This window comes from Ambystoma mexicanum, chromosome 12 (genome assembly GCF_040938575.1).
Source record: "Ambystoma mexicanum isolate Mex_15411 chromosome 12, UKY_AmexF1_1, whole genome shotgun sequence".
NCBI lineage: Eukaryota > Metazoa > Chordata > Amphibia > Caudata > Ambystomatidae > Ambystoma > Ambystoma mexicanum.
This window is the reverse complement of record NC_090936.1, coordinates 47,398,518-47,411,625: the sequence shown is the minus strand read 5'-3', so window position 1 is coordinate 47,411,625 and position 13,108 is coordinate 47,398,518. Positions and strand designations below refer to the sequence as shown.

Sequence of the window (13,108 nt, the reverse complement as noted above, 5' to 3'; positions counted from 1 at the left end):
AGAAGGAAAATAGAACGTTTAGGGCTACAAGCAAGAACAGCGAGGCAACAACGCTTCCTGAATCCAGACGGTAAAGTTTAATCGGGAAGTGATTTAAATCCGTGGAAAAAAACACAGAGGACTGAAGAAACACCTGCTCGTCAGAAACAAGATGCTGTGGCATCTTCTTTAAACGCTATGCACTCTCTCCTCCAGTGCCTTACAACTCAGAGCAAATCTGAGTGAGTGGAGAAGCTGTCACTTTAGACCGCACAAATGCAAACTTCACAGAGGGAGAGACAGACAGACCGAGAGAGGGAGACGCGGATAGTGAGACCTAGAGAAATAGACACCCCACCTACTGAAGCTGCCCTCACTAAGACAGATAGGTCTACGGTTAGGTGTCATTCATGACTTTCCAAAATGTGAGTGTGGAAAGACAGGACTGCAGGCACCGGGAAGGGTGTTGTGGCCAGTTCCACTGGTGCAGACGTGCAGAGTGCAAAGGTGGGCGGGGAGGGACAAAATGGCAATGACACATCAGATGTCTAAAGATATCCTAGGAGGGCATTAACCCATGTTAATGGCCCAGTACTCTGTTTCTAGTGGGGACCCAAGACTCTAGAACCTCAAGATCATGAACGGTATAGTTGACTATGTAGGCAATCACCCCGATGTGCTATAATATTGCGATATGGGGCATGGCTTGCAGCTGCAGTGCAGGGTTGCATCCGTTTTAGAAGAGGGTATACACTCTTCTACTGCACAAGCAAATACAGCCTATATCTATGTAGCTATCGCCAATTATACTAACATTGAAATCTTTTAGAGTAAACCAATGAGTATCTGTTTTAAGTTCATTGGGTTGTTGAACTGGGTTCAACAATCATTGTGTTGTTTTATAATGACTGTTGTGTTTTACTTGGGCGACTATTGGTAAGGAAGCTCTTTCGGGCCCCCAGCATTAACAGCACTGCTGTAGACCGGCTTCAGAGTACACACTGTGTATTGATGAAATCATCAAAGCACACTTTGCCAGCACCTACATTCCAAAAACTGGGATTTGGGGAATTGAGAATACATGAAAAACATTTGCCATGGGGGATGCCAGTAGGGGGGTTGCAAATTGCAATGAAGCGTTGATGTCACCAGGACCCAGCTTTGACATTTTTACAATAGTACACGTTGTGTGGTAGTCCACCCCCTCCGATTCTAAGATTAGAAACCCTATAAATCAACCTGTGGGTTGCGGTTTTAATGCTCCTAGGAGGGTTGTAAAGAAATATCAAGAGTGACATTAATAACTAGGCTGACTCTAATGCAGAAATAAAACTACCCTGAATAGGATTTTTTTAAACTCAATTATAGTGTCAGCACTAGCATAAAAAAGCACACGGGAAATATATATTTTTCAAAAACAATATCCCATATTCCAGTGTGCTTTATATGACTAGCTCCAACTAAATGATCTGTCTACAGCTGATAGCATTATATTTTTTATAATGTCTTCAACAATTATTACATTTTGAAGACGCCAACTCTGTGTTGGTTGGGGGTTTTGACCCACCCGTGCAAAGTCTTAAGTGGGGAAAGGCTATGCTTTCCTGAGCTGTCATGGGAGGGGCCAGTGTGACTAGGCAAGCGGGATAGCTCAGGGGCAACGCACTCGCCTTGGAAACAAGATGACGTGGAGCAACACAGGTTCGATCCCCGGGTCTGCGCTTAGAAACCTCTGGGTATTAGGCACTTTATAAATAACCAATTACAATTACAATAATGCAGACTATGCTTCCTGGACATTCACCGTTTCCGCCACATCATTTGGAACTACATTTGTGTGGCCTGTGGCAGACACGCCATAAAATGATGAGGATATTTGTACTGGGATGGGTGCATCTGAATTTCAAAGCCAAGCTCTTACATGGCCCAAAGTGTGAGGAATGTGTGAGTGTTTTCAAGTAAACAAAGAAAACTCCACACTACCTTACAAACTAAAACCAAGTTCATGAAAGACATTAAGTCAATTTCCATGATGTATGTTTTGGTGGATTGCAAATCCTATTGGCTTTAAGCCTAATGAGAAACCACAACTCTAGGTTATGGAGAGCTGCACTTTAGGGCTCTTTGTCCTGCCCCCTTGTATACGAGCTTGTGAACATCTTCCTGACATCTGTATAGGCAAAAGAAAATGGAACTCGCTTTAGAAGAAACACAAAACCTTGACCCTTCTCAGTTACACCAAGATCAGCAGTGACCCTACAGGCGGCAGTCGGTGCATAATATAGGACACACATTATTAAATGCAAATTTGCCCACTCCAAGGAGGACCCATTCAGGCAACTGCCCAACCCCCTGCAAATCTTCATGTATGCGCCTTGACATGCATTTAATTACTGATTGGCAGTAAGCATGTATCCAGACGGTCTGTCTGTTTCTTAGAGGTAAATTGTCTGTGGAATTGTTCTAATAACATCTTGTTCACATTCGCCTATATCCCTTTTATTGACCATCCTGTTTCAAGTTTTCAATTCCGCAGCTTTAACTAGGGCAACACCATCTATTTACTCATTGTCTACCCAAGGCGTCGTCAAATTGACGGAAACCCTTCTCTGTAGAAACAATTACTGAAACCTTTCTTTTAAAAAGCAAATATTTACAGCAAGAATCGCTCTCCTCCGCCTTCTCGACACCCTCGGCCTCACACAGCACATGAAAGACCCAACACAAGAGAAAGGTAACATCCTCAACCTCATCATCACTGCACAGGCTCCCCTCCACTACAGCTCTCCTCTACCGCTTGACTGGTCTGACCCCCTAGCTGTGCCTTTCAACATCCTGCACACCAGCCCAGTCGAGCACTCAGCACACCAACCTTCAGGTCCTTAAAGAACTTCCCAGTGGAAGCCCTCACAGAAGACCATACCAACCTTCACCTTTCATGGACCAAACACGCCCAACTGACTCTATACTGGAAGAACTCAATGCCACCGTCTCAGCCTGCATCAAACAACACGTGCCTCTGAAGCAATACAACTGCAAACAAGAACAGTCAGCACGCTGGTACACGCAAGAACTCAATCTCAGCAAAAGAGTCATCACAAAATGGCAGAAAACCTGGAGCTGCTCCAGGACAGCATCCGCCCTGGCACTCATCAAGGAACTCTGAGCAACCCGCCGACAACTAATCAACACAGCCAAGGCCGCCTACTATCAGAATACCATAGCAGAAGCTGAAAAAAAAAGCAGAGACTTCTTCAAAGCAGTCAAGCAGTGCATCAACCCGCTACATAACCCTGACCTACCACACTCTATTGAAAAATCCACCACCATCAACACCTTCTTCATCGACAAAATCAGTAAGATTTGCCAGCCGTAGATGCCAGCTCTACATCCACAGACCAACCTCACTACCCTCCTCGCAATATCTCCATACACTCCACATACATTCAAGACACTCTCGACAGAGGTCCTGGTAGAAACCCTGGCTGCCCTCAAAGCCACATTGTATACAGACGACATCTTCCTAGCACCCATCCCCAACACCCTCCCCAAAGAAGCACTCCTTCCTTACCTGGAGAACATAAACAGCTCCCCAAATTAAGGCAGCTTCCCATTGACCCTAAAGACAGGACACATCCTCCCTGTACTAAAGAAACCCACTCTGGATCCCAACAGCCTAGTTAACTATCGCCCTATCACCCATCGTCCCCTCCTAGGAAAGATCATCGAGAAAGCATAGCCACACAACTGCAGCAACACATTGACACCAACAATCGCCTCCAAAACTACCAATCCGTATTCAAACCCAGATGCAGCATCGAAACAGCAACCATACAGGTGGTCAACGCCCTCAACATCCTTAATGCCAGCCATCCTTGATTTCTGGTTCTACTCGACCTCTCGGCCGGTTGTGACACAGTAGACCACCAGGCACTTGCAGACACCCTTACATTGGCACATGTGGATCAGCAACCTTGTGCTGCATTGGTTCAAGTCCTACCTCGCCAACCGCAAGCAGTTTGTGCAGATGGACTGCTCTAGACCACCAATGATACCCATCACCTGTGGAGTTCGCAGAGTTCCATCCTCTCCCCAGTGATCTTCAGTCTATACATGCAGCCGCTGGGAGCCCTCCTAGCCTCACAACATCCACATCCACCAATACGCTGATGAACCACAGCTATACCTGAAGATCGACTTCATCAAGGACATCCCTAGGCTCAAAACCTTCCTCTCGCTGATCCAGTCTCAGATGTCCAGTGCATACTTGAAGCTCAACCCTTCCAAGACCAAATTCCTACTCCTCAATGACAACACCGAACACCCAGACATACAGACCTTGCTATCGAACATGAACCCTGAGGGCTTCAAACCTGCGTTCACCTCCTGCGCCAAGTCCCTCGGGTTCCACATCGACAAACACTGCTCCTTTAAGACACACATAGCTAAGAAAACTCAGACAGCCTGGTATCAGCTCTCCCTCCTGCAAAAAGACAAGCCTTTCCTCCCTCTGGACAGCTACCTCACTGAGAAACTCTGCATCTCCGGCGTGCACAGCACCACCTGCAGACTTGAAATTTGCCTTCTTTGCCTACACCCCAATACTTTGGAACCTCCTCCCCTTTGGCATCAGACTCACCCCCACACTGCTACAATTCAGAAAAGAACTCCAGGCCCACCTCTTCAAGGAGTCTCTCTTCAACTCCTAGGCTATCATGTTGCCCCTCACACCACCTGACTCAATAGACCTCGCCCGCCCCTCTCCACCACCCTGTACAGCTGTACCACTCCTTTGTACCGTACCCCTGCTGTATATCTGTTCTGTTGTTACCACTGAAAAGCGGTCCGTTGTGCATCTGTATTGGTGTATACCTATGTAAAGCGCTCGGTTGCTTCTCAAAGCTACGTTCACGCTCAATAAATAGCATAATAATCATTAATAAAAACATTTTTAAAAATGTTTAACTTGTTAATGAGTTAATATTTATGGTAATACCATTTGTCAATTGAATTAATTTCTGCACTGTCATTCTAGTTTTGATATTGTGTTTAAATATACATGTTGTCAAGGTTTATTGTACGTACTTACTCAATTGATTTTAATGGGGTTTTTATTAAAGACCTGAAACCAAAAAACACAAACCTAACTAAAAACACTATTTGGTATAGTATTCAGTAATCATTTCTAATCAATGATTTAGACCAGGGATAACTTTAAACGAGGAACATGGAAAGCAATTGTTTTGAATGGGAATAATTTTGACAATTAAATTGATAAAAAGGAGAACCAATTGTGTTGTAGGACTGCAGTTAGAAAAGTATAAAAGCAAGACTGAAAATATTACAGCATCACTACATTATGCAAGAACATTTCTTTGTGTTAAATGCAGTAGAACTATTCACATTAATTGAAATTATTCAGGCCAAAAATATTATTTGGAAATAATTACTGGTTGGAATTGTTTAGAGAAAAACTATGATATTCTAGCTCTTACTGCGCTACCACTTTCTTATACTCTACCTCCAGAACACATTATAGAGAAGAGTTTCATACTGTTCTATATGTTAATTCTACTCTATTTCTCTGACGAGAAACCCATGTGTTTGTCAAACAATAAGCTAATTTTCTGATCATTTGCAAATAGTTGTAGGACGAATTCTCCCAATTACACAAAGGCAAAATCTAGCTTGACTGGCATCCAGTGTTAATACGTCCACGTGTTGAATTTATTACCACCAGGGGTAGTTGCATTGCCACCGGCAACCCCCTGAAAGTAAAATGAAGCAGCACTGAAAAAGCCGATCAGCTTTTTAGCGGGTTTAAAGAGGTATTGTACCCAAAAGCGGCAACCTCAACGTGAAACTAGCATTATGGGTTGTGACGTAAATCTCCAGAAATTATGTGGAACCTGCAAAACACAAATCACCCTATCGTTCTGGGGTGGACAAAGCTACCGGAGGCTGGCCTTGCAGTAAAGAAAAGAACGCTCGGCATAGGATCAAAGAGCTCTTTAATGAGAGAGACTATCTTCTAACCAGGCCAAAGGAGGTTTCCAATATCTGCTCTTGATATTACAGTCTGTCACACTCAAATGATATCATTTGAGATGTGACTAAGATTGGCCAATTCTTGGTAGAATTCAGGCTGTCTCAACCAACTCCGTGATCAAGAACGCACCATCATAAGTTTTAACGGGTTGAAAAAATGTAGAACCATGAATGAAACTACTATGGGCAAGTGAAAGGGTACCGATCAGATCAGGTTTGAAGTTTATCATGAACTTTGGGACTCCTTCTTGCCAACCTTGACTCAGCGGTCGATGTTTTTGGAGGGTACATGATTCTCGAATCGAGCATCTTGATTTTTAAAGGCAAAGGCGAATGGCTCTGCTCTTCCTACTGACCAACTACCGTTCTAAATACAGATAATCTGTTTCCAAAAGTTCTGTAGCAGCTGTTTGATTGGGCAGAAGAAGCATGGCTTCATCCCTGTGAGATAAGACACTAGGTTGGTTGGGATGCTAGCGGAGGTGGCCTTGATCCTCGAAGCGTTCAGATGCCACTTCCCACGATGTTTTATACTTTTAATAGCATTGTTAGATATATCTGCAGGATGCATTGCAGGCTTGGAGGGATGTCTGAAATCCACTGTATTTGGAATCATTTGGGGCACGCGTCCAGCCACGCTCCCATTGCTATGCGCTCTTTCCATTGAACACCCAATACAGAACATAACAGAATTCCCTTAAATTCAGCCTTTTAGCCCCAAATTTCCCATCTTAATAAAGGTTGCCACATAGACGATACCCTGGTCTTTGACGTCTACACCTCACATGCTTAGCCACATATTTTCTCATAAACTGCCGAATTTTGAACTGAGAGAGTCAAAAGCTAATACAGAGAAATGTCTTACTAAAACCTGTAGGTTTTGAACAGGTGCCTCACTCTGTCACATACATTAGAGTTAAGATCACGCATGGCTCAAGTAAGCTGGCCAAGATTGACATTAATTAGTTATGATTTGTACTGAAATCTCACTCGGACTACTTTTGGACTTCCGCCACAGGAAACATAAACGTGTTCAAGATGATGGCTTTTTTCCGAATATTGATTTGCTTATAGAGCAATACTGATAAGATTCGCTTGGATTCGGCCCAACAAAATAATCTAAGTTTCAGGTTTTTATGTGATTGGGTGGTCGGGGGTGTGGGAGCTAGGGTGACCCGAGGTATGACGATTCAACATAAAGCTGATGGTTAATTGAACAAACCTGAACTCCAGTGTTATAACTGGGTGATGTGCTACCAAGGTAAAGAGCTTTTGGCAGCAAGAATAGTTGCGTTTAGTAGCAGTAGATTTGATACAGGAGGTGGTTATGATCAAGAGCGACACTCGGTTATGTGATCCAACTTCCTTTTAGAATTCACTTTAAGACCTTGGACCTATTTGGTTGTAATTGGGAGGGAATGGCGAGTTGGTTATATATGTCACAAATCTATTGCTGTACCAAACTGAAAGACAACCCCGCCCTGCTACAGAAATTCTTGGTCTCAACAGGGGTGGTATGGAATTAACAGGGACTTTGGATTGAAGGACAGTATACAAAGGAAAATCGTGATACTCGTCAAGAGTATTGGGGAGCATCACACCGTTCCCAGACATTTTGATATTTAAAGGCCAGCTACTGCCAATCCTTTCTGCTTTTGAGATCACATACTAACACCAGAACTGGACATGCTTATTAACGGGACCGTTTTGGCAGCATGTGTAATAACCAGATATTCTGCATTGTGGAAGCAAATGGGAGATTGGATGACTAAATCTTGAAGTTGGATTTGGGGTTAAGAGTGCAGAAGACTTTGCATACATTTAACCAAAATCCACCAATTTACAGATCACTGCGCCCCTTCAGTAATTCATTCTATCAGATATTTAAACTAACTTCATCCTGAACTAAACCACCCTAAAAACCAAAGGGCTCTCGAGGTTCCTTCTGGAAACATGATGAATTTTGCCAATTACCTTTTGAACTCGACTATCTTTGAATGCGGCTGGATTAACTAGTGTAGCGACAAGGAATGAAGAGACTGACCAAGCGGTGCCAAGGTGATTGCGGTGGACTTCTATTTAAATAAAAACAAGACCTGTCTGGCCTAAATCTCTAAAGGGTTTTCCCTCCCTAAATTAAAGAAATTCTGGTTCTCGTCAGGAAGCCTGTGTGAATCTAAACAACAAGGAACCATCCCGGTCGTCTCCTACTCTATCCCTGTCAATACAACAAAACGCCATAAAGTCTAGCCACTGTACGGAATCCAGGAGAATGACACCTTTCTCCTGGATGTAGAGTGTCCAAACACCTCTGAAGTTATTCCAACCAAAAGTTCTGAGTTCTTCGTGATCCAACAGAAATTGAACAGTCTTATACATTTCTCATGGGGCTTGGAGAATGACTCTCTTCTAGCTGGTTTCCAGTGTCTTGCTTCTCAACAAGATGTTTTAACTGTCTTAGGGAGACTTTGACAACTTCTAGGTTTTGTACAGTTCTGTAACTGCCTACCTGACGCCATGCTGGACTTTCCAGTACCACACTCCAGTGGAAATAGACTGAGAACTGTATCACAAATTGGATTAAGACTTTCTCTCTTTCTTTATATTTTACATTCTCACAGGGTTTTTTCCCCCGAATTGTCTTGGTGAAAATGACAATGTTTAGCTGTTTGTTCTTATCTCTGAGAAAGGCAAGGGTAAGTACATGAACTGAAAAGACTAGGCTTTTAGCAGAATCTGGTGTTCACCAATCAGCAATGATTAACAGTTGTGTTGACAGCAGATGACGGGGGTTTGTCTCAATGGACCCACCCTAGATGATTCTCTCCTTTGGCGACGGTTTTTCCCAGTCCCTCAATGTTAGGATAGAGAAGGGGAGCATACATTATCCCAGGCCTCCAACCCTTTTAGGCCGTTTCTGCTGTACTCTCCAGGATCAATAAGATAACCCCGTTTGATGGCATTTCAGGGAGTTTGGGTCTCTGGTTTACGGACAACATTTTTTCCACTGTGTCTCTTGTTCGGCTTGCCTCTCACCTAACAGCCACCAACTTTCAGTTGTATAACATTTGGCTTTCTGCCTTGTATAACATTTGGCTTTCTGCCTCCATGCGGGACGCCTATTTTCTTTTTTGTTTTTGCTTTCTCGACGGCCAACACCCCATTGGCCTGCAAGATGTCCTGTACACTCCCTTGAATCTCACCCCCCACATCTCTTGTTCGAACTTCTCTGGCCTGCCTTCAGTTTTCTCTTGGCTTTAATCTCTCTCTAATTCTCGTTGCTCCACCTCGACTGTTCTCGTACTTTCCCTGGTATCCTTCCTGATGCCCTTTCAATTTCATTTGTTTCTAATGCTATGATATGGTAGGGTGTACCCTGACGTAACGTCCATTACATTGACTACACCTGCTCTGATGTTTTTCCTGTTCGCTTGTAGCATTCTCTGGAGCTTATTTGTTTCAGTACCTAAACCGTCAGGATAATTCGATGTTTCACAGTAACACATGGTTTTAGACATGAGTTTAGACTCCTAAGTAGTGGTTGAAGTGGGTGGGAGTGGTGCTCCCCTACATTTCTTCAATTAAGCTTTACTGTTGCTATACATTTATTTTAGAGAGAAACCATTCTGGAATGGTTTTGTTTTAAAATAAGTGTAGGATGAAGTTGAAACTTGCACTTTCAGTGCACTGCAATGTACATTCCCTTAAAGAGCAGGTGCATGTGTTTGGGGTTTTGGTATTTTATTGCGCGTGGGAGCGATCGTGGTGATGCGGTTTGTGGGGAGCGAGGGCAGGTCAGTAGGGAATATAGTGCCACTACTTATCTTAGTACAATTCGACCACTGGTCATAAGGTTGAGGTACTATTGTCTGCATACTGGATTGGGGTTTAAAGGGACTGTGCCTCCCAATATCATTCTTATCCCCAGGAGAGATCCTCCTGCATCCGCCCGAGCCCATTTTGCTTGGGATGATAGCTCAGGAACAACATGCTTGCCTTGGAAGCAAGACGACAAGGGGCAACACAGGTTCGATTCCTAGGTCCATGCTTAGAAACCTCTGGGTATTAAGCCGTTCTAAATAACCTATCATATCATATTACCACCCTTAGGTAGACCTTTTGGATAGCGGCCTCCCCTCCCTAGCCTAATGAAGAGGGATTTTTCCCCCGGGGAGATGTGAGGCCATCTGAAGGATCGTCACACTCGCTATCGTAGGAAGTAGAACCAATCTGTTTTTCATATGAATTGAGTTATAAGATAACTGGCATACCTTTCTTTTTTATTTACATATAACACTGCTTCTCTTGTTCTTTGATGTAAAGATGGGGAGCTGTATTTTTCTGCAGTGGCCCTGTTCACAGAAATATACAAATGTTAAGGCTGGTCGTGTTTTAAGATGATGTTTTTGCCACTTTGGTATTAATGGCACTCCAGAACATGCAGTAGAAAAAATGTGCCCTGTGGGTGGGAATTTTAACTCTGGCAGTAATTCGAAACAGCTGTGTACATATCACCAGTGCTAAAACCATACACCTGCTCAAGTGTTAATGACAGTCATTTTCCACGAGCAGTATTTCTTGCAGAATACCAAACTCGTAATGAGGACCTAAGCATGTAGTCACATTGAATCCCTTCCTTCATCTCCCCTTTTATGCATGGAGTGTGCTCATACATCCACGCCCTTACATCCACGCCCTATCTCCATGATGTCCCTGTGCGTTTTTACCCAGAGTTCATTGGTGCACTATTCTCACAATACATTGGGTTTACTTAAGTGAAGTTGGTTAAGCCCTGCACTGACGTCTTTACTAGGGCCGAAATACAGACATATCATGACTACATAAATACAGGTCTAGTCCCCTTTTTCTACATGTCTGTATCCCGGAGACCCGACTCGTTGGACTGTCTTGTATACTGTCTTGGACCAAACCAAAGACTGCTGCCTAATTATTCTATTTGTTTTGGTTCAGGGTGGTGATGCCTTTCATCAAGACCTGCTTAATGGTGTTGCCCTCAGTCAAGACGTTATGGAAGAGCACGACAGACGCTTTCGTTGAACCCTTATTCACGAGCATGGGACGGATCTTCTCTGCGGTCAGTGTGCGCCTGGACCAAGATTAAGCATCGCTGGTACAAAAACATTGATGTGGACTTGGAGACATCCCTCCCTGTGAATGGAAGTGCTACTGTTTATTCTTCAACTGCTATGGGCAGCATTGTTTCATAGGTTGCTTTTTGTATAAGGCTTTTGCTCATTTTTCAGAGAGTCTGTTTTAGGAGCAGAACATTAAGGATGGATGTAATTTTTTTTCCTTACCTCAAGGGTACAAAGAGTTTATGCTACATTTGCGACTTGATCAAGTGACATAATCAATGTTAATCAAATCACAAGGACCAGTGTAATAACACTAAACTTTATGTACTAAGTTGCAAGCGGTAAAAGCATGCTTTCCACCATATTTATGATGATTAATTCCATTGAGTAAATGTTTCTTTGCAAGGCGTTTGAAAAGCTCTTCTAATGCGTAAATATGAGTAAAACTACTAAGTCTCCCACTGTAAACATGCAAGACTCTCTATTACAATACGCTATAAATATATAACGTAATGCAGCGCGATCCATGATCTCGCTTGTATGGGACTGGCCTTCTGTATCACTGCATTAATTTAACTCAGGACATATGCATGCTTTTTCTTTTTATATGCATGGACTCTCACAGCATTCCAGGTGGGCCCTGTGATATTTCACCCCCTTCGGTTACATTCTAAATGCTGAATAAAGGAGGAATGTGTGAGTATAACTGCTATATGCCCGTGGCCATGAATCTGTTGCAACTCTATTGACCCACATGATCGGCTGGTTAATTAGGGTAGGCATTCCCTTGATTGGCTGGTTACTTAGGGTAGGCATTCCCTTGTTCGACTGGTTAATTAGGGTAGGCATTCCCTTGATCGGCTGGTTAATTAGGGTAGACATTCCCATCATCTGCTGGTTAATTAGCGTAGGCATTCCCTTGATCGGCTGGTTAATTAGCGTAGGCATTCCCTTGATCGGCTGGTTAATTGGGGTAGGCATTTTTATAAGAGCATGAGGTGACGTAACCAGGAGCTATGTAGGCTGACTTGATGCATTCTCAATTGCTTATTCTCCCTGTCGCATGAGATGCAAGCCAAAGCCGTCTCCTAGGAGGACCTGGATAGATCTTGAAAAGATCAAGAGGAATCAGTGTATAGTAGAAGTTATTTTGTTTAGATCTGTTTGTTTTTGTTGTTGGAAAACTAATAAAAATTTTTTTTTTTAAATGAATGCCCATAATACCCTCCTTCTCCTTGTCAGCCACCTTCCCCAGTAGTACTCCCTCAATTGCACGCAACCCTTTCTTCATCTCTTCGATGTTATACTCCTCGCTACTCTAGCGCTGCAATAAGTGACCCGGGGAACATAAGCTAGAGGCAGCAGCTTGTTTCCTTCAGCACACACATTGGCTTTGTGTTGTTGCGTAGATCAGGAGTCTGCACCCCGTGGATCTCCAGATGTTGTGGACTATGAAACCCAGCATCCCTCCACATTGACAACATCTGCAGAGCCAAAGGTTGCAGACCCCTGGGGCCGATCGTTTGTATGTACCCCAATCCATTTTTATTATGTACGTCACCCATATAATGTATCGCCATTATCAGTTTACAAATGATGTATAAATGTTTTATCAATAAAGGGAACAACTATCAGAAATCCTTTCAGACCGGGTGGAGCGATGTCAAGCTAGCCCAACAATCACCCAGTGACGACGCGCCTCCTTTAATATTCTTTATATATTATTTAATAAAATGTTATCATAACTATATTTTCCTGTGTATTTTTGTATACGTTCGAGGTTTGTGAAGTGGGATGTGCGTCCGTATGCAAGTGGGCGGGTTCCCTTCTACAGCACTCGCCGTCGGCATTCACCGTGGAGCTGCAGCGGACCAAAGTTTGGTGGTGAAAGGCAGGGGAATAACCAGTGAAAGAAAAGTGTATTTAGATGCAGTCACAAATCAGGGAATTATTTGACTAATCTGTCAACTCAAGAGTAATGGTTT

At 43.3% G+C, this 13,108-nt stretch overlaps 1 protein-coding gene across 1 annotated transcript in view; it reads left to right on the top strand.

Annotated features, from left to right (window-relative positions):
• Positions 1–12,873, top strand: part of CAV2 (caveolin 2) — a 52,778-nt gene extending 39,905 nt beyond the window's left edge. The window contains exon 3 of the mRNA XM_069627929.1: positions 10,999–12,873. Within this exon, the coding sequence (XP_069484030.1) occupies positions 10,999–11,149 (151 nt within the window). The 3' untranslated portion in view covers positions 11,150–12,873. The remainder of the gene's footprint in view (positions 1–10,998) is intronic.
• Positions 12,874–13,108: the final 235 nt, after the last annotated feature.